Source organism: Leptidea sinapis, chromosome 19, assembly GCF_905404315.1.
Source record: "Leptidea sinapis chromosome 19, ilLepSina1.1, whole genome shotgun sequence".
NCBI lineage: Eukaryota > Metazoa > Arthropoda > Insecta > Lepidoptera > Pieridae > Leptidea > Leptidea sinapis.
Genome location: NC_066283.1, coordinates 1,311,786 through 1,333,607, shown reverse-complemented (window position 1 = coordinate 1,333,607; position 21,822 = coordinate 1,311,786). Strand labels below are relative to the sequence as shown.

The window sequence follows — 21,822 nt, the reverse complement described above, 5'->3', positions numbered from 1 at the left end:
ATATCCTATGTTTGTCTCGTTTTTTCGAATATCGATTGTAAAAGCATATACAACGGCTCACAAGAGACTTACTAGCTCGACTTAACCGAGTAGTAGGCATCATAAGTTTATGTCTGTTCCTGGTGTTAACATTATGTTTATGACAGTTTCTAGCAAGTTTACATATATACATAACATTATCAAGAATATATGACTAATACACGACTAGTAAATATTAATGCTGCTACACGACGAGCAGTTATTACAAATTAATATTTAATTAGTAAAATAGGACGCTATTATAAAGGCTGATTTACACGTTAATACGTGCAACTTAATAGTTGCCAAGTCTTAACTAAATTTTACCTAAATTTCAAGCGACTTAATTTTAAGTAACCGTTTACACGTAAAAATACTAAATAACTAGTTAAACTCATTTATTCGCTCAAGATGGACGACCACAGAACAAATTGCTTGCTTTTTTCTGTAATTTAAGCTTTTAATATTCCATAAACAATCGCCCTTTATGTATTCTTCAATGAACTTTATTGTCGTGTCTTCCGTCCACTTCGACATTTTCGAAAGATTTTTATTAATAAATTAAGTAGGAACTACGTTGCAATCACTCCGCCAGCTTATGCTTTTCACTTGAATTTAACTAAATTTTGCCTGTCCGAACGTGTCAAGTCAAGCCACGCCCATCAACCGAAAAATAGACAAAATTCTATTCTACCTTGTTTACTTGCAACTAAATTTTAACTTGCGACTTCTTACTAAATTCACTGTTTACACGGGTTAAGTCACTTAAAATTAAGTTAAAATTTAGTAAATTTATGGTCAACTTGATACACGTGTAAATCAGCCTTAAGCGTATTAGAAGATCATTAAATAGAATACATGATATTATAAACTTGGATGCAACAACTTACCATAGAAAGGTTCAACCCGTGGCATCATCTCCTTCCAGTGCTGGTACCTGTCCACCACCACCCCCAGGTCCATCACATAGAAGGGGTCCTCCTGATCCCCGCTATCGACGATCTCGCGGATCACGCTGCGAGGGCTCCACTCTCCCTCCATCACGTATACGCATTCTTCATCTACTATTTTCATCTTGAATGCGAAGATTCAAGCTCCTTTATCAGCAACTGTTGATCAAATTAGAAGTATAACTTGGTAAGTAGGCATCCATAAATTACGAGAGGTGTTAATGGGGGAGATGAGGTCGAGCCCAGTCTCACCAACGCTCACGTGGGGGTCAGTGTTAAATTGTGAGAAATCTGCTGTAAGATATTTTTTTTTACCTGCTCCTATACACGATTGATAATATACTTCTTTTTGGATGGTTGTTAAAATGTTGACTCTTCAGACACAGTATCAATTGTAGCATGAAAATGATCTTAAGATGATATTTCATTACATTTAGTTAGCTGGATGGGGCTAGTGAGTGAGAGTTAGTGAGGAAACTCACCTGCAAGGAAGCAGCTACAATAAGTTCAGTTGTTGTCTCTGAATGTCTTTGGACAGCTCGAAGCCCCGGCGAGCGCCGGAGCCGAGTCAGTCGTCTATCCTGCGCTGTGGAGAGCGGACGTCAGCGTGGAGAAGTCGGGGTCAGGTGAACTCAGTGCCGAGGTGTGAGAGCGCGCAAGCGTAACTCCACGGGTGTCAACTGTGAAACAAGGGTGATATGAAGAATTTAAAGAATGCTCTATATAAAAAAATATTTTTAATACCAATTAGTTTCTAAAATATTATCTAGCTAGGCACTGCGCAGTGGAGTCGCTGACCATTGTGACGTCACTCCACTGCAGTCACTTATATATCGGCAATACCGTTTACAAGCACACAGACACCTAGTACTTTATTGAAACTTAAATTATAAAGTTTCGAGTGATTAGACTGACATAGTGATATTCTCCGATTAGAATATAATTCTTACCTCTCACAGGCACCTTGTTCACTTGGAGACCTTCAATCTTAAAGCATACTCTCACCTCGTCTTCACTGGACGTGAATTTCATCAGAGTTGTATCGACAATACGATTACAAAATACGCAAGTACTGTGAATCAGACCTTGTGGTAGCCGTCGTCTCGTCCGGTGGTTTGTCTCATATGTCTCGTATGTATGTACCGTCGACAAGAAGCCTTAGTCACTCGCAGAGCAAAACACTGTCTGTTTCTCTGAAGAAGGTGCATGTTGATTTTTATCAAGACATCATTACAACAGGGACAGTTTTGCAAACGAACTCCACCTCAACGCCCGTTTTCTGCAGTAAATTCCCGATCTGATTATTGGTCTTCTTCTTCTTCAGCCGTTCTCAACCTCTAAGGTGTAGGCCTCCTTCAGCTAATGCCATATTTTCTGGTCTTGAGCAGTTTCCAACCACTTTGTTCCCATCAGTCTTTTAGTATCGTCGTACCAACGCATCTGCGGTCTTCCTCTCGGGCGTTTCTCACCCCACGGTCTCCTTTCTATCACTGCCTTGCACCACCAGCCATGCTTGCGGGCGACATGGCCAGCCCACTCCCATTTCAATTTCGCAACACGTTTGGTTACATCGCTCACTTTGCTCTGCTCTCTGACCCATTCATTTCTTTTACGGTCTCTCAGTGTAACTCCTACCAGTTTTCTCTCAATTGCCCTTTGATCCACCTGAAGTTTGTGGAGGAGATCTTAGTAAAAACCCAAGTCTCAAGGTCGTGACTGATTGATTTTCATGTTGAACGCGAACTTGAGTTTGGAGTAACCTGATTATTGGTATTATCTGCTTAATATGGACAAAAAGTTAGTGGTAGGTACATACGAGTGCGTGGTGTGTCGTCAGCGAGCCGGCTCTCGTCGGAGCCAGGGCGGGTCGACGTTGAGTGCACGACGCCAGCAGCGGGTCGCGTGGGGCCCGGCACCGCAAGACGCGCCGGACACGCCCGGTCCTGTCTGGAATACCATTACAATCAGTGAGCATAGATGCTTTTACTGCCAAATCTATAGGTATATTAATGAGACGCAAAACTTTGATAAAATTTTAAAAATATTTTCAGGCATGGGGGTATGTTTTGGCATTGTGAAAGTTCAACTATAGAAGTGCAGAAAGCTATTATTATTATAAAATGTATTAAAAAATTTAACTAAATATTTCAATCATTGCTTAAAGTTCTTTTATGAATGTCATACAGGACTAAAGTACTGAAGTGAATTTACACTAACGATACGTGTAAAAAGGCATTTATTTTCTTAAAATTTATTCCTTTAGAATTCTTTTTGATGTCTCTGAGGGAGAAGAAGCGGCGCAAGAAACTCTCCCAGCATTCTTTTTTAGCGCTCTTTTTAATAAAAATATACAATATTGTACTGTCATTTCTTTCTTTCACTCATTGAGCACATCTTTGACGCCTGGGAAGAGTCACAGGATGCATTGGGCATTTTTTGTGATTTGTCAAAAGCATTTGACTGCGTCCACCATGAAACTTTACTCCTAAAACTAAAGCATTATGGAGTGAAAAATAGAGCCCTAAATCTGTTAAAATCATATTTAAGCGAAAGAGTTCAGATAGTCGATGTAAATGGCAAACGGTCTTCGGGTAAACCTGTGCGAATAGGTGTTCCACAGGGTTCTATTCTCGGTCCTTTCTTGTTTCTTATATATATTAACGATCTACCGTTTGTGGTGGATGATAGCCATGAGATTGTATTGTTTGCTGATGATACTTCACTTATTTTTAAAGTGAAGCGACGTGCGGATATTGATGACGAGGTAAGCAATGCACTCTCAAAGATAGTGCGTTGGTTTGAGACGAATAATCTGCACTTAAACAGTAAAAAAACAAAGTGTTTACGGTTCATTACACCAAACACAGCGGAGGTACAAACCAACGTACTTATAAATGACCAGAGATTGGAACTTGTGGACACTACGGTCTTCCTGGGTATCACGTTAGATAAAAAGCTTCAGTGGGGTCCACATTTTACCCATCTAGCAGATAGACTCAGCTCTGCGGCATATGCAGTTAGAAAGATTAGAGAGTACACGAATGTTGCGACCGCTAGATTAGTGTACTTTAGTTATTTTCACAGCATCATGACGTACGGTATATTACTATGGGGTCATGCTGCTGACATTGATATAGTGTTTGCTCTGCAAAAGAGAGCTGTTCGTGCTATATATCAGCTTGGTTATAGACAGTCTCTCAAAGAGAAATTTAAAGAAATAAATATTATGACTGTTTATTGTCAGTACATTTATGAAAATTTAATATATTTTCACAAAAATCGTCACCTTTTTGCTCTTAATAGTGATTTTCATTATTATAACACTAGAAATAAGGGATTGCTTGTAACTAATTCTAGTAGGCTTCATAAGATACATAATAGCTTTAAGGGTAAATGTATACACTTCTACAATAAAGTCCCAGCCACTGTTCAGGCATTGTCTATAAATAAATTTAAATGTTTTATAAAAAAATGGCTCTGTCGTAAATCCTATTACTCCACTGCTGAATATCTAAATGATCGGACAGCCTGGGACTAGATTGTGATTATTTTATAGCAACTGTACAATATTGTATATTTTTATTGAAAAGAGCGCAAAAAAAAAGAATGCTGGGAGAGTTTCTTGCGCCGCTTCTTCTCTCTCAGAGCGCCATTTGTTTCCGAAGCGGTAGTAGTATCTAGTAGTATAAGAAATGACATCAAAAAGAATTCTAAAGGAATCAATTTTGAGAAAATAAATGCCTTTATGCCTTTATTGCTATAAAATAATCATAATATAGTCCCAGGTTGTCCGATCACTTAGATATTCAACTGTGGAGTAGTAGGATTTACAACAGAGCCATTTTTTAATAAAACATTTAAATTTATTTATAGATAATGCCTGAAGAGAGGCTGGGACTTTAATATAAAAGTGTATACATTTACTCTTAAAGCTATTATGTATCTTATGAAGCCTACTAGAATTAGTTACAACCGTAGTGTGGTGCCTATCCGACGGAATAACACCGGCAACCCGCCGCGATTAGCAGTAAAAGTCAGCAGATTGGGATAAGATGCGTTATGCGTTCCCTTTTTGCATCCTACCCTTTGTTTAACTTTGTATGATCCCAGGGCCTGTGCCGTTGCGGTGGTCGATGTGGTGCAACAGTCAGTTACGTAAATAATTTATTATGAATTCTTTTATTTTTCATACTTTGACGCAACCGATTTTCTAATTAATATAATTAAAATATATATCTTGGATTTAGTTATACGTAATTTTTTTTTGTGTCACACGATTAAGTTTTCAGAATATAAAATCTTACACTATTAGTCTACTTGACGAAGTTTAACATCAACTAAGTCTGTATTCGTCCTTCCCACATTATATTATACTAAGTATAAGGCATCAATCGTAGCATTACATTCATAGAAGTATAATTTAGTTCAAATATTCACGAGTAATGCCCAGTTAATGTGACGCTAACCCATGTTTACTCTCATAATAATACCTTTGTCAATAATTTATTAACTCCTCTTGTTAACTATGACCGTGAATTTGAAATATAATATATAATGTATCGAAGAATTCTTTTAAATATACATATAATATTTGTATCTATATTTCGCATATCTCGGAATCGGCTCTAATGATTTGGGTGGAAATGAAAAAACGAAAGGTTTGGGGGCAAAATATAACATAATTACACTAATTACAAGTTTAGACCCGGTATCCAGCAAACCGGAGAGGAGAGATGTATCTTGTTAACCAATCAGATTTCGTTATTCGCCACATCTCCTCTCCGCTTAGCTTCGGTGGAAATGGATCGAAAGGAGTCATGTCTCATTTTTCTATAGAATTTTGAGCCCGTCGAGCGATCACGCGGTGCAGCAGTGTGTGTGGTGTAGCAGCTCTTTCCCCACTTCCTTCTCCCCGCGCCTCGCACACCCGAAAATGTTATTTGACGTCTTACTTTCATAGACATCACTTGACTGATTTCGAGCTCTTACAGATCACATTGGTGGAAATAACCTGACAGCTTCGCGGCTTATATTGTTTCTTCTCCTCCCCTCTCCGCTTTGGTGGATACCGGGCCTTACAGTCGGTTGTCAACCGCTCGGAGTTACGCACGTTCCGAATTGATTCGAATCATAGGCACATATTTTTTGTGCTTTGATCGGAGTAAGTCTTCTCAAATACGAAGAAGCATAAAAGAGTTTCAGGTAAGCAAATCATACGTTTTTTTTTTATGGAAAAGGTGGAGAAACGAGCGTGCGGGTCACCGGGTGTTAAATGGTCACCGCTGCCCACATTCTCTTGCAACACCACAAGAATCACAGGAGCGTTGCCGGCCTTTAAGGAAGGTGTACACACTTTTTTTGAAGGTACCCATGTCGTATCGTCCCGGAAACAACGCACAAGGAAGCTCATTCCACAGCTTTGTAGTACGTGGAAGAAAGCTCCTTGAAAACCGCACTGTGGATGACCGCAACACATCCAGACGGTGGGGATGATATCCTAACTTGTGGCGGGTCGTGCGAAGGCGGAATCCGGCGGCAGGAATCAGGTGAAACAGCTCTTCGGAACACTTTGCGTGATAAATGCGGTAGAAGACGCAGAATGAAGCGACGTCTCTACGCAACGCCAAGTGATCCAGCCGTTCACAAAGCACTGGGTCCCCGATAACATTACACCTAGATAAATTAGGCAAAGTAAGTAATAATTTTTTTCTTCTTTTATCGTGCGAGTAGTAAGTTATCTTTGACTTTATCAGATGGCACCTGCTGTAGTTGTCACATGGGTACATGGGTACCTTCAAAAAAAGCGCGTACACCTTCCTTAAAGGCCGGCAACGCTCCTGTGATTCCTCTGGTGTTGCAAGAGAATGTGAGCGGCGGTGATCACTTAACACCGTATGACCCGTACGCTCATTTGTCCTTCAATTCCATAAAAAAAAAGCAAGCGTTGTAGAGTCACTCAGTAGCATCGTCATTAATATGAAAAAAAATCGATATCGCCTCGATTATGCAATTGAGTGTACATTTATTTTCTCTCCGAGTTCTCTAATAGTTTCAATTCAGCCTCCAATACTTATCACTCAATCGGTTATCGTGGCAGCGACATTAAACAAATGGATCTCAAGGTCTTTGTTACGTGACGAGCAGTCAAAAAGTGCGACTTCCGAGTAATTGAGACATCGTATAGCTGCCATTTCTAGATAATTTCACTGATAATCGTTGTCGAATTAAATTCGTTTTGTTTAATTTATTTTAAATAGTTAATTGTGTTCTGAGGCCTTGTTAGATTAGTATTACGTGGCCCAAATCCGATTTTCTCCTAGTACTTATATAAAAGAACCCATATCTGCTAAGTACGTAATGCAAAAAAGATTTCGCAAGCGTGCAATTGTAATATTTGATGTATGATGGTCGTGATTACTGTCAGAATTAGTAATTGTATGTAACAAATACAATGATTTATTAACTATAACAAGTCGACCTGACGTCACAAACAGCACCCGTTCACGGGTTGACGCATGGACTGGCCATCGTTCCCTTCGCACATATTATTTGAGGGAAGGAGACGATCAGTACACGACGCCGCCGCAAGCAATGCCATTCAGACACATAGCACACACAAAAAATCGTGACACACACGTACAGACGACTTATAGTTACGTAATTACTAAAAGATATAGACAGACATACCCTTAGTAGCGAAATTCTCAAAGCTTTTGTGAACCCCTAAGCAACAACCAGCCGGTTGCTGCTAAACATACGGCAAAAAATGACACAATCTTGACAGATACACTTAACGGCCAACACGATCGGCGCCGTTCAATTGAATGACAATTTATTACAATATATGTTGTCACGTCGTGGCAAAGGCCGGAGACGTCTCAGACACGTTCCGTACAAACGAAACTATTTAAACGCACACTTATCACCCGGGTCTTACATTATTTGAACACTCACAAATCGTTTTATTATTCTCGACTGTTTATTTGTTTGTTTTATGTTACTAATTATCTTATATTATTATTCTCTCGGCTAGTTACAGCGCACATTTTATCTTTATAAGTTAGCACGAATTTGTCGAGTGGAATCTTTATCAGACAGGCTTGCTTCAACATTTAAGACCCGACTATAATGATATCGCACTGAGAGTTCTTGCTCTCTCAGCTATTCTCAAGTATTGCGACGAACAAACCTAATTTTAAATTATATCTGTACAGTTACTCCAGTGCATATGAATAGCTTTTCACTTGTAATATTTGCTCTGAAAGAGTATTTGCATTCCAACGCAGCATCAGTATGGAACGTTGTCAGAGTATTAGATTGATAAGATCTGTGGGTCACTCTAAAAGTGCTCAGGAAATAAAAACATACGCAATATATTTGAACGTCTTTACTGTGTTCCGTAATATTACTTTGAAAGCCCCTCATCAGATGGAACCACTCTTCGTTAGTGATCCAGTGAAGACTCTTGAGGGAATAGATCCATCAGGATGTTCTTCACGCAGGTCATCACTTAGATTCCAACGACTTCGCTTATACTCATTAATAATAAATAAACAACTTGTAAAGAGTGGTAATGATGCGGCTTCAACGTGTTCACCAACAATAGTATTTTATAAAGTCTATCATACGTCTAGATAGTCTCTTACTGATCTACAACCGACAAAAACAGGCCAGGAATATTAGTGTGCGTGACAAGCTACGTCTTACGAGCGCTTTAGCACTACATCCGATCAGAATCCGATCCGTACCCCGATAATACCATCAACATTTAATAAGCGATGCTATTCCGATGCAGTTCAGTTTAGGTACCTAAACTGAATCGCTAAAATTCGTACCATGAAGAATCTTTTATTGAATTGCGTTTGGGTCGCTTATGAAGAATGAACGAAATAAATTTGTCTGTGGTCCGCGGTTTGAGAAAGAGATGACGATCTACAGTCGTTGCATAAGTTTATCTCTCTTACTCGAACCATATGCGTTGCGTTTCGAAACCTAAAATCATATGATTTTAGCGGTGTTTTTTGCGTAGAAACTACTAAAAATACATTTTAAAATTGCGCTTTATAGCGTCAAATCATAAACCATTTAAACCTTTTTTGTACTTATTAAATACTAGTGATTTAAATAAATATAGTTCTTTGAATTACAAATTAAATGTTTGCTTAGGTGTTTTCGTGAAAATAACGAGTTATGAACGCACCTCCATTGATTGAATTTGTGAACGCACCGCAATTTATAGGTTGGTCCTATGAGTGGAGAGACGAGTTCTATACACATCATCGGGTTACCAAAGTTCTTAATTCGAAATTTCATTTAATTTATTTACCATTAAAATGGGGTACCATTTAAATACTCATCAAAATAATTTTTAGACTCTAAGACTAAGTAACGAGTAAAATATATTAACTTCAAATACAATAAACCCACTCTTTACCGAGGTGCCTAAAGAATAAAGTTTTAAATTCCAACATAATTATACACTCATCAGAACATACGTGTTATATTTATGTACTTTTTGCCTATCAAAATGGATAAATGCTCACCAAATCTTGTTTCCCTGAAATAGTAATATTAATACCCAAAATGACCGTTCTAAGTAGCTTTAGTGTAATCAAATTATCCAACCTGAATGCAAAATATATTATCGTCGAGCTAAAATTTATTAATTTGAAAAACTAAAATTTGTTAGGTTAGGTTATGTGAGAACAGTTAAAACAACGCACGAGCTGAGCGTAGCGTGCCGCGGTAGCGTCCGGCGAGTGCCAGAAACGAATTGTAGGTATTTCCCCTTCTTTCCTAACCATAAAAATGGCAGGTAAATCGAATTATTTGGTAGTGAATTTGGTACTTTTCTGGTTTGGTTTTTTTCTTTAAACACAAGCCATTTATTTCTAATCAGCTAGTTCTAAACTTTCAGTGTTAGCCTTCCAGAATATTCTAATGCGTCGTGTCGTATGATTACGTGATCGCAAAGCGTCCCGTCTGAACTGACAAAAACCGGTTTAGTGACGCCAGCAGAGCCGCACAGACTCTCGGCATGGCACATTATCAGATGCTAATTAATAACGACGGATTTAAAGTTGTTATCATAAGGTGCGATCTTAACTGTGCGTGACTTTTGTACAAATAGAGCACGCCCGAGGTTTTCTCTTATACAAAAACATACTAAATGTATACATGTAAAATGTAATTTTAGGATGATACTTAAATTAAACGAACTAGTACACGTCATGTTTAGTTCAACATTGTTATTTTTCTAACTTCACGTTTTTCGATTACTAAGTACATGATAGAGGTTTTTTTTTTTGAATATTACGATGTTTAACATCTCAAATTCATTTGTCATACAAAAATTTCAATTTGAGTGATATTTAACTAACATTTGTTGAAATACCGCACGTACTTACGAGCGTATCGTTACTGTACGGTATGTACCTCGTGATTACCTAATACGCTGGTCTAATTTCGACTTTCGATTAATGTGGTTCTTACCAGTGGGAGACTCCTTTGCAAAGGATGCCGGCTAGATTATGGGTACCACAATGGCGCCTATTTCTGCCGTGAAGCATTACTGTATTTCGGTCTCAAGGGCGCCGTATCTAGTGAAATTACTGGGAAAATTAGACTTAACATCTTATGTCTCAACGTGACGAGTGCAGTAAATTTGTAGTGTCCCTCAAAATATTTGGATTCTTTAGGAATCCTGAGCGGCACTGCATTGTAGTGGGCAGGGCGTTACAACTACCATCAGCTGAACGTCCTCCTCGTCTAATCCCTTATTGTCATAAAAAAATGTGGAACTAAATGGTTATTAGAGTTACAAACCAACGTTTACACTATCAACAAATTAAAAGATACAAACTGTCTTTAGTAATAAATAACACATCAAATTTATGTAACGATATTTCATCAATAACATTTGGGCTGGTACCGTCACTTTGGTTCGCCTACGGACCTCCTCATTTCTGATTCGATCTCGCAGGGAAACTCCGAGCATAGCCCTCTCCATTGCCCTCTGAGCGACCGTGACCTTTCTAAAAAACTATGCTTATTAAAATAAAAATATAGGAGATAGATAGATTTATCAGCTCCATCCACACATAATCAGACTCGGAAATGACTTTGCTTCGGTATCGTATACCTGAAAGATATAGCAATCCCACGTACAAATTCATGTGGTTTATTTAACGCGGTCACGTGAGAAATAACACGATTTTTGTCGGCGTGAAACTAACACCCGCTTAAAGATAAACTCTAGCAAAAGAAATAGACCTAAAAAAAATTGTACCTACTATTATATAACAATAGTATACCAATAGTCAAACGATTTGTAACTGCGCGTGCTAGATTAAATAATGCAAACAAGATACTGGTATCTTCTGTTGATACATTTCTAGGAACTAAGAAAATATTATGATAACCGCAATTGTTTTAATTATCTGTGCCTGTGTCATGAACACACCCATGTAACGTGTTGCCTCGATGACATTATATAAACGAAACTTCTTTGTATGAGGGTAGAATTTTTACAGATGAAATGCAATAAAGTGGCACGAAAATGTGGGACGTTTTTGTCCAAGAAGAAGGAGAGAACCGAGAATCGATTGAGACTGGTTGAGAGAGATTGTGAAAGGGCGAAAGTGAATGCATGAAGCAAATAGCGCCGCGAGTAAGTAAAAAATCTTCCCAAGGGGGCGCTATATCATGCAGGTTTAGCGCGCGGCCGCAAGTAGAACATCTTTCATACTAGCGTTGTATGGTGTAGGTTTAGTGCGCGGCCATTCAACAAAATATGCCTCAAACCTGAGAAGAACGGGCACAAGAAAATCAGCAGGATTTTTTTTCCATAAAAATATGGAAACAATGTAATATCATACAATAAATTTTATTATTTAAAAGCCTGAGTGAGGTCACTCCATTCCCAGTCTGTGGTATCATTAAGAAAGTCATTTATGCTGTAGTAACCTTTATCAAACATATGTTTTTTAATAATTCTTTTGAATTTAGTAATTCTATTGCCACTCTATTAAATCAACAATTCAAAGAATAATCATCATTTAACTATCCAGATTTTTTTATTATCAGAATGGCTTACAACTTGTCCAGTAAATTGTTTCTCTTAAGAAATAGTTGATTAGAAATAAATCAGCCTGACTGATGCATTTTTTTTGTATAGGCTCAGAGAATATAATATATGATCTTATGGACAAATTAAATGGTTTTCATTTTTTATAAATCTTTTCAGACACTGGAACCCTTATGGATCCTGGATGGAGGGTCCTTTACTAATGAAAATTTTATAAAGTTTCTCTCTCAGGTCAACTGCCTCTGTGCAGCTGACAATGTTCTTAGTAGAGGATACTTTTATAAACTTGGTCGGGATTTCATGTCCACCCAGATGTTCCCCTTTTTCTGCGGTTGTTACAGTTTTCATCCTTCTTGCAACTAAATCAACTAACTTAATTCATACTGATTTCTACAGTATGTATTTGTTTGCATAGTATGCAATAGCCAGTGATTAAAAGAGATCAATGTGCATCAGTAAGTTTAAAAATAATTTTATAGACCTTGGCGGGAAGATTTTCAATCATACTTAGTTAAAAAAAAATATGCCATCTTCTTATTCATGTTTACTATAACAAATATAATATTGCAGTAAAAAAATTATATTACCAAAATTATTTAATATGAGATTAATTTCACTTACATTAATTAAAACCTTACAAACAACTTGAGCAAACACAGCGGAATACATAAAAGACAATTTCATTATAAGAATGATAACATTTTTAATGGCAGATGGGAAAATAACCATGACTGATCTAATAGCTTTGCATTTACTAAACTATTAAACCATTTTTGTAAATTAACAGGATATGCTATGCCTTACGGATATGATATGCTTATTACATGTGATTTGATTCATAAGCCACTTTGGCGGGATTGAGTGACGAACATCTACTTTCACATTTATAGCAGTAGACATAGGAAAATAAATACAACTTATGTGGTGTGTGATTTCTTAATGAATGATGCTGTTATAATTATCATGGAAAACATAGAATACTCAATAAGTGTATAGGTAGTCTATTTTAAGGTTTTGATCTTATTCAACAATAATTCCATTCTTCCTGCCATAACAGGCTGCCCTTTCTTATTTTTCTTACTTAATTTCTTGAATCTCTCTTGTTTTGTCTTTTTATATTGTTGCAGCTTCTTTTCTCTTTCTTCTTTCGCTTTTTCCATATCCTGTTGCTTCTTAAGTTTCTCATTTTTAACTTTGCTGAACTGTTCTTTCACTTTAAAAAAGCGATCCTTTTTCACAAGAGCTTCCTTTTCTAATACATCAGGATGTCGAACAAATTTACCAATTTCATTAGAATCTGTCACATCGTCATCAAAAGATTTTGGCTTGTACTGTCCAAACATCGGATCATTTTTTATACTTTTCTTATATTCATTGAGTAGCTGTTTCTTTCTTTGTTCTTCCCATTGCTCTAACTTATATTTTTTGCTATACTTCTTTAGCCTATAAGCCTTCTTATCAAATGGTTTTTTGTCCTTTTCAGTTTTTTCAACATCAAGGCCTTGTCTGTTGTCATCAAAATCCTGTTGTCTTTTATTCTTCTTCTCATTTTTGTTGTTTTTGTATTGATCATTGCCATTATCTCTGCCTGTTATTTCTTTTTTATTTTTCTTATTGGACAAAAAGAATGAGTCCCTCTTCTTTTCCATTTTAGACCTATAATTACAGAAAAAGCGTGTTTGAACATAAGATAGCAAAAAAAAGAAAAATTAGCATGCAAATTAAAGAAAAAATGTCTTTTTGGTCATCTTTAAGCCAATGTTTATTTAAACAAAAAATACAGTTAAAACACGCTTTTTCTCTTGAACTGTTTCTTATTGTATTCATAAAAAAAAATTCAGCTGAGCTGTTTAACATTTATATCATGACATGATTATTTTGTATCCATTAAATTCTTAATACATGTTAATGTGAGCCAAAGTAAATAAGAAAGTTAAGCTGGAAACATCTAGATTATTCTCTTGAAGGTTATATAGAAATATATGTGTTACTATATACTATAGAGAACAAACATAGGCAAAGTTTACATAGAATGATGCTGAGTAGTGGAAATGTGATTAGAATGAGATCTACCTTTTTAAGCAATTTTTAAAGACCTTGAACAATATAATCATAACGAATACCTACAACAAAATGCTACTAGTGAAAATGGAATATTCCTAGTTGATATGTACTTTATAACATAGGAGCTTTTGAAGAAACCTGCATAATTTCAGGTATGGGTTACCACATAGAACATTGATTAGATCGCAAATACCTTATCTATTAAAATATGCCATTTAATGGAGTTACCGTGTAAACGTCATAAAATCGAACGACACAACAAGATACGAACTACTGAAGCAATTCGATGTGTGAAAACTAGTCAATTTAAACCACATTTTTGTTTTTCTTATATTTAAATTTACTGCAGTAATATTACATGATAGTATTTATAGATTTCCTTGAAGTAATGAATAATTGCTTACCAAAATTCGCCACCCACTGGGTAGGCTTTGAGTTATCGGCGGAATCTTGATAATTTAGTTGCACTTGGCACGAAAAAACTTTACGACGACGAGATATTTTAAGTCACAATTAATTAACTTTAAAAGTTTGCCGACCATACCCCTTTTAGGATTTTTAGATAAAATTTCCACAAAGGAACGAGGTGTAACTTTTCACAAATGTCAGAAAAGGAACGAGTAAAACGACACCAAAGACTAAAGATACTAGATACTAGATAGATGGAACATTGGAAAGAGAGCCCGCATAAACAAAAATTAAATTCTATTCCAGATTTCGTTGAAATACTTACAAAATACTAAACAATTCTGACTTTCAAAATTATTGCATTTAATAAATATTCAAGATGATACAAAATAACGAAAAGCAATCAAATGTTGCATTAAGACTTACAGTATCTATTCTAACAGCTAATTAAGCATACAACTCTGTAGATCGAAATGTATTGGATTTGGATTATGTCATAAATAAAGTAGCTATCTACCGTCGCATTTCGTGTGTTTGCAGTTTTTTTTAGTAGAAACTAGAATAGGCCTCCTGACATTTGTAATGTTGATCATGATAATTTGATGTATTATTTTGCAGGTTCACTAAAGAACCTAGAAATTGAGTAAGCAACTTTTGCAATTTGATTTAGACGTACTGTTACTTTAACTGGTATGACGACTTACCGCCGCATGAAAAATTGCCTAATAAGACATGCTTGTAATATTATTCATTATGTTCGACTTTTTGTCACACAAAGTCCCTCTACGCTCCGAAAGATAATAAAAGAGGAATTACATGCTATATTAAAAGAACCACTATTCCTTTTATCGCAACTGAGCAAAGACTCGAATGAGCAATTAGTTGCTATTAAAAAACTAGAAGGAGCCCAAGAGTCAATTCTAGAAAAATTAGCAAGTAGTTATCTACCCAAGGATAAGAAGACTACTAAAGTTAATTTGAAGCCAACAATAGGTACCAGTAAGCAAGCAGCTGTGCAAAAGCAGAACGATAGAACTCAAAATAGTTTTAAGAATAAGGACAAGGTGGTTAAAAAGGCCACTGTAACGCCTGGCAGCCTATCACAGCAAAATTCCTCTCCATTGCCTAAGGTTCACCTTGAATCCGATCACGGTAGTGACAGTTCAGATAAAAATGAATGGACGAAAATTACACGGAAACAACGTCCACGCAGTTCGCTGCCAGGTGTACTGCGAGGGACCGCCGCGCCAGGGGCAATATCGTTGCGTGCTGCTGAGAAGAGGCGCTATTACACCTCTACTACGTAGTAGGCACAACAGCTGACCAGGTGCGGGCCCATTTGACATCAATATGTGGAGGTCACTAAGCTTCTTTCAAACTTGGAGTTCCGGCTACATTGGCTAAGAGCGTCCTATGCAGCAACAAGTGGGCCGAAGATTTATGTGTCAAACCATGGCGCCATAACTTTCATGCCAAAGAGGGAGCTTCGTAAACGCGTTCAACGGTACAAAGTTATAAATACATATTACCAAAATGTTCGCGGCTTGCGCTCAAAAACTAATATTTTTCATAATAATGTGACACAGTGTAATTTTGACATGGTAATTGGAAAAATATAAGTTTTTTATGTTATGTTGTGTATTTGCCGCCAAATCACAGTGATGAACAATATTTAAATGATTTGTCGTGTATAAAAAATGCAGTTAGTGCACATTCTGATTTAAACATTATTATACTGGGTGATTTCAATCTAAATTCTTGAAGCGTTAATTTAAAACACAATTTTCAATGTTTTGTGAATTTTGTTGCCTTAAACAAGGCAATAATGTATTTGCTTTTGCTGCTTTGGAAGTCAGGCTAAGTATCAATCATGGTGCTGTGCCACCACCAGTGTCACAGGCCCCGACATCGCGGCCGTTAACATTTGCAACTTAAATTGGAATGATTTGTTTAAAATTACCGACATCGATACAGCTGTTGATAATTTTTACTCTACTTTGTTGAATTGTATTACGGGGATTGTTCCAATGAAGAATCAATCCCCCATTAATAGTAAGTATGGATATCCTAAGTGGTATACAGGTGATATAATTACTAACCTTAAACATAAGTACCATCACCTAAAACTGTTTAAATCGTACGGTAAGGTATACAATAGGGAATTATATAAATACTATAGTTGGTACGTTAAGATTTTAATCGACAACGCATAAAAGCAACATATAAAATTGATTCAAAAAATATTGTTGATGAACCAGTTAAATTCTGGGAATATATAAGAGGCAAAAAAAGTGACAGGCAACGAATTGACACATACACATATTATGACACTGAGGTGACAGGCCAAGCAGCAGCTGAAGCATTTGCTCAATATTTTAGATCGGTGTTCCAGGATGAAATACCGTTACTGAATCCGCAAAAAGCTACTCAAGTGTCCAACATGTGTGGTGTCCGTTCAGGTTCTTCTGTAGTTGTCAATATGATTTGAGATACAGACCTTGAACTGGCTACAAAACGCTTGAACGCAATCTTCTGCTGGTCCGGATGGTATACCCGTGTTCCTTGCCAAGGATTGTATGTTTTCAGTCACCCGCTCTTGTACCTCTAAAATCTATCATTAAAACAATCCAAATATCCAGATTGCTGGAAGATATCTAGAGTGACGCCGGTTCCAAAGAGCAAACCAACAGAAGATGTAGCATCATATACACCGATACCAGTGTTATCAGTTTTCGCAAAAAAAAGTTGAAATTATTCTTAACAATAAAATTATCAGCCAGGTTGGAAGGGAACTTAACAATGCTCAGCATGGGTTTCGGAATGCTCGGTCAACGAGTACAAATCTCACCGCACTAGTAGACTATGGTTATGCGGAAATGGATGCGGGTCGCAGGCCTATTTTGACTTCCGAAAAGCCTTCGATCTTGTTGACAATGACATCTTACTACGTAAACTAGCCGTAATGGGGTTTACTGACAAACTCAGATTAATTGCATCATATCTTAGCAATAGGCGGCAATTTGTAAAGGTGAATGGATACGAATCTGAATATTTTTACACGAGGTCTGGCGTAAGTCAGAGAAGTACCCTTGGATCAACGTTATTTTTAATAATGATAAATGACCTTCCGGAAGCGGTCCAAACCACCAGGAGCTTATGGTTTGCTGACGACCTCAAACTATTTCAGAGTATTCACCTCCCTTTCAACTCTGATAAGTGTAAGGTTTTAACATTTTCAAGGAAACGACTGCCGATCACCGTAGCTTATAATTTATTTGACGCCCCCTATGGAAAGAGTTTATGACATTTGCTATCTAGGACTGACATTAGATAATAAATTAAATTTTCATCTGCATATACTGTAAAACAGTGAACAGAGTACTAGGATGCATTATTAGGAATGCTTCTCAATTTAGCGATATCAGGTTAGCGAAGGTATTATATAAAACTTACGTGCGGAGCAAACTTGAGTACTGCGCTACTATCTGGGATCCCTATGAGGATAAATACACCCTCATGATTGAGAAAACACAGCGTAAATTTGTCTGCTGGCTCTATAAGAGGACCTTCGGATATTACCCATATTTATACCCTTCCTTATTTGTGTATGGGATGGTAGAGCTTGAGAGGCTTTCGTTCAGGAGAAAGATGCTGTTAGTGGTGCATTATCTCTCCATACGAAATAAATTAGAGTGTCCGCAAATCCTTGCTCATGTTGGTTTATTGGTACCAAATCGTATCTCCCATGATACGGCTGGGGCGATGGCTCCGCGGCGTCGGCCGCGTCTACTGGAGCGGCCCGTCACGCGCACCCGACATGCGGAGAACGCTCCTACTATTCGAGCATTGCGTCTGATCGGCGACTTGCTCACTCAGTGTGATTATTGATTTATTTGCGAACAAATTTCAAACGATTGTTAATGACATGCATATTATGTTAGATAGTACTTGAATTATATATTAATAACTTTTTTATTTAATTTAATTATTGACTTAAAACTTTGGACTTATTTTATTTGATTATTTGGCGCTATGGACATTATTTGATTTTATATAACTTGACTTTTTTGTATTATTTTATCATTATTTATTTTATCTTTAATTTAAAATCTAATTTTACTATATTAATTGTATTTTTGGGACTACCTTGTAAACGCTTTAGGTAAAACTGTAAGTTTACAGGTTTATATAATAAATAAATAAAGTAGTTAATCGAAACAATTCAAATGTTGAGGTCACGGGACACCTGCACCTTCCATATCTGCATAATTCTTCAACTTGTATTTTCTAGACTCTAGTCCGTAAAATCAAATTAATATGAAATAAATAATTATTTTTATTTCAGTTAGTTAGCAGCATGAGCACAAAATATTTACCCAGGATGTGGGTTAGGACATCAACTCATTTGGCCAATGGGGTGTCGAGCTTGCCAAACAATTAGCCAAAGCTATCGAACTAGAACTGCAGGACAACAAACCTGTGACATCTCATGACGCCTCCACGAACGCCCTCTTTAACATCTTGAAACAAAATTTCATAGATCACTTGATACTCACAATATTTCACAGACTATTCATAACAGATTGTATACAATACAACCAAAGACGAAAACAGCACGAATCTTGAGCAAGAATTTGAACACTGACGTCATCTCCCCGCGAGCTCTGCCTGTGAGAGAGAGAGTTCATTCAGTGACACCGCTCAAGATCCATCCCCGGGCCTTATTAACATCTAAATAATTAACTGTAAAATGAAATAACTAAGTAGAGGAAGTTGTACCTAGAACAGTTTTTTAGAAATAAATTTTTATTTGACGAACTGTACGCACACCATTTTAGCATATTTTGGAAGGTCAATTATTTGAGTAATTATACACCACCAAAATATCAAAAATGTATATTTCATACTTACATGTGTTTTTATAATTAAAACGAAAAAAGTGATTTATGGACAAGGTACATAATATCCTATATACCTAACCAGTACTATGGTGTATCTAGGATACATTGAGGAATTGGGGGTAATTTATGGAAAATATAACCATTCTTTACTAAAATCATTTTATTAGTTAAGTATATATATAATATATTTAACAAAAAATAACTCATAAATTCTGAACAAAATCAAAATGATATTCATAACTAATTTATTTTTTCTAATGAGACAAAATCTTTAATATTTTATTAGGAATATTATATTACGTGAATGTGAAATAATTTAAGAAAATATTCTTCTGGCCAAAGTACAACATCTAAATGTACCTTGGTCAGAGGCCAAAATATGATTTTGAGAATTTGGGGTTACTTATCACGTAAGTTTATTATTGTTTTAACACTAGTTAAAAAAAAGAAACAATGGCATATGAAATTTGACTGTGACTATTATAAAACATTTAAATCAGCCTAATGTACTAAGTACTCATAGTACCAAGGTTCAACAGGTACTATAAATACTATACTATACTATATGGTACTATACTATAAATATGAAGAATTAAAGTTAGAACAAAATTTTGGTTGAAAAAAATTAAAAAGTGAGGAAATAATTATTTGCTACCCACATTAAGTACAAATAAAATTTTGTGTTGAATAATTATTATTCGTCGGTATAATTCAAATTCAAATAAAATTTTCTTTTATAAATATTATTTCAATGTCCGTCATATTAAACTTTTGGGCAGATAAAATGATACCGTGTATAACGTTATCAAATCTGAGTGAACCAAAGTGTTGAGCATTTATTGTGTACGTATAGGAAGTAACACCTATGAACTTACGTTAAGAAAATTTTATAAATAATTGTGAATTTCACTCCTATCTCGCATTATATCAACTAATCTTGCTTAGCTCATAAGGAAGGGAAGCTTTATATATCTCAGTCAGGTTCGATATTTAGTTGTACTTTGTCTAAGATCATTTATACTCTGGATGGACTATCACAGTCCATCCTGCTGTGAAAACGGAAAAAATAAATTGAGGGTGACTGTTAACCTCTCTTTTGGGGAAACACGCGCACTGACATAGAGTGACATACAAATCGCGAGCGATTGTTTATTATAAGTTTTAAAATGTGTATTATAAGATTTAAAAGATATTTATTTATTTAAATATCATTGAATGAATTTTATATATGATTTTTAATTGTAAACACAAATGTAATGAATGTTGTTTATTATTTCATTGCATTTTAACTGATAAGTTTTAATGAATTTTTGTTATTTTGTCATGATACGGACTCCATGGTTGACGGACGTTCCCTTCCAAGGTTAGAGTTTCATATTAGTGGATACTTTCCCTTTTGATTATGTGATGCCTTGGACTTCTCTTGCAGTCATTAGGTATTATGGTTATGCCACATGGGTTGGCTGTTGATAAATCATGATTTCGTAGTGACAAACAATTTTCTGTATGTTATTGGTAGTTTCGGTTGAAATATGCTTTTAACTGGCACCGATCCACACGAAAAGTTATGTCTCACCGCCCTGATAGGGTGTATAGATCTCTAGCGAGTCGTCAGGTGGCACTCCACTAACAGGTACTGCCCTGGATGATCGGTACAGCTGTTATTTTGCAACGTTATGCTTAGGATGTTAGGCGAGACTAGATAACTTATCTGTCAAATTGTAAAGAAAAAAGATGAAAAAAGAATTGAGCCGAAGATATACTAAACTGTTTCATTAGTTTTGGACACCGTATTGTGCTGTAGCTTTTTGTCATTACAGAGTCAAACAATAAGGACGAAGAGTACCCGAGTGTCAACAAACCTTCTGCTGTGGAGCTGCCTGATCACGTGGTGCATCCACAACCCGACCCGTCTGGAACACAAAGGTTTTTGCCAACTCTGGAAATCTGGATCTCCAGATTTAGAAGACTTGGGAGACCGAGGACAGCCTCTGGTCAGGGAAGGCCGTGTTGACAGTGACAGATGAACAGGGTGAAGATGTGTACCTACAAAAGGCGATGTCTCTTTAGTGTCGACACATTTCCGATGCAGCCGTTGACGAGTTAGGGCGTTATTCTTCCCGATTACTTTTTGAATATTAGTCATTGTGTCGTTATTCGTAAGTAATTCATAGAAGCTTAGCAAATTATTTTATTTAATTTGACAGTTATTCTCTGCACCCTCGAGAACATCGAATACTATATTCATATTGTTGAAATCATAATTTTGCGCGGCGGCCATCTTGGATTTAAAAAATGATCCCAAATTCGTTCTCTGCACCCTCGAGAACCTCGGATACGATATCCATAATGTTGAAATCATAATTTTGCGCGGCGGCCATCTTGGATTTAAAAA

At 36.5% G+C, this 21,822-nt stretch overlaps 1 protein-coding gene and 1 long non-coding RNA gene across 4 annotated transcripts in view; one reads left to right on the top strand and one right to left on the bottom strand.

The window, feature by feature from the left end:
- The window catches only part of LOC126969918 (ornithine decarboxylase 1-like), a 26,739-nt gene extending 11,994 nt beyond the window's left edge, over positions 1-14,745 (bottom strand). The window contains exons 1-4 of one of the 3 annotated variants that reach the window (XM_050815549.1): positions 14,523-14,737; positions 2,785-2,915; positions 1,451-1,648; positions 909-1,127 (exon numbers count right to left, since the gene is read on the bottom strand). In XM_050815549.1, coding sequence (XP_050671506.1) covers positions 909-1,092 — 184 coding nt within the window. In that variant the 5' untranslated portion in view covers positions 1,093-1,127; positions 1,451-1,648; positions 2,785-2,915; positions 14,523-14,737. Of the gene's footprint in view, positions 1-908; positions 1,128-1,450; positions 1,649-2,784; positions 2,916-7,655; positions 7,862-12,675; positions 13,711-14,522 lie in introns of those variants that run through there. The other 2 variants (XM_050815550.1, XM_050815551.1) reach the window with 2 other exon arrangements.
- LOC126969964 (uncharacterized) lies at positions 11,355-21,822 on the top strand. Its single transcript, XR_007730509.1, has 2 exons — positions 11,355-11,637; positions 21,248-21,822. It is a non-coding gene; the product is annotated as an uncharacterized LOC126969964 (long non-coding RNA).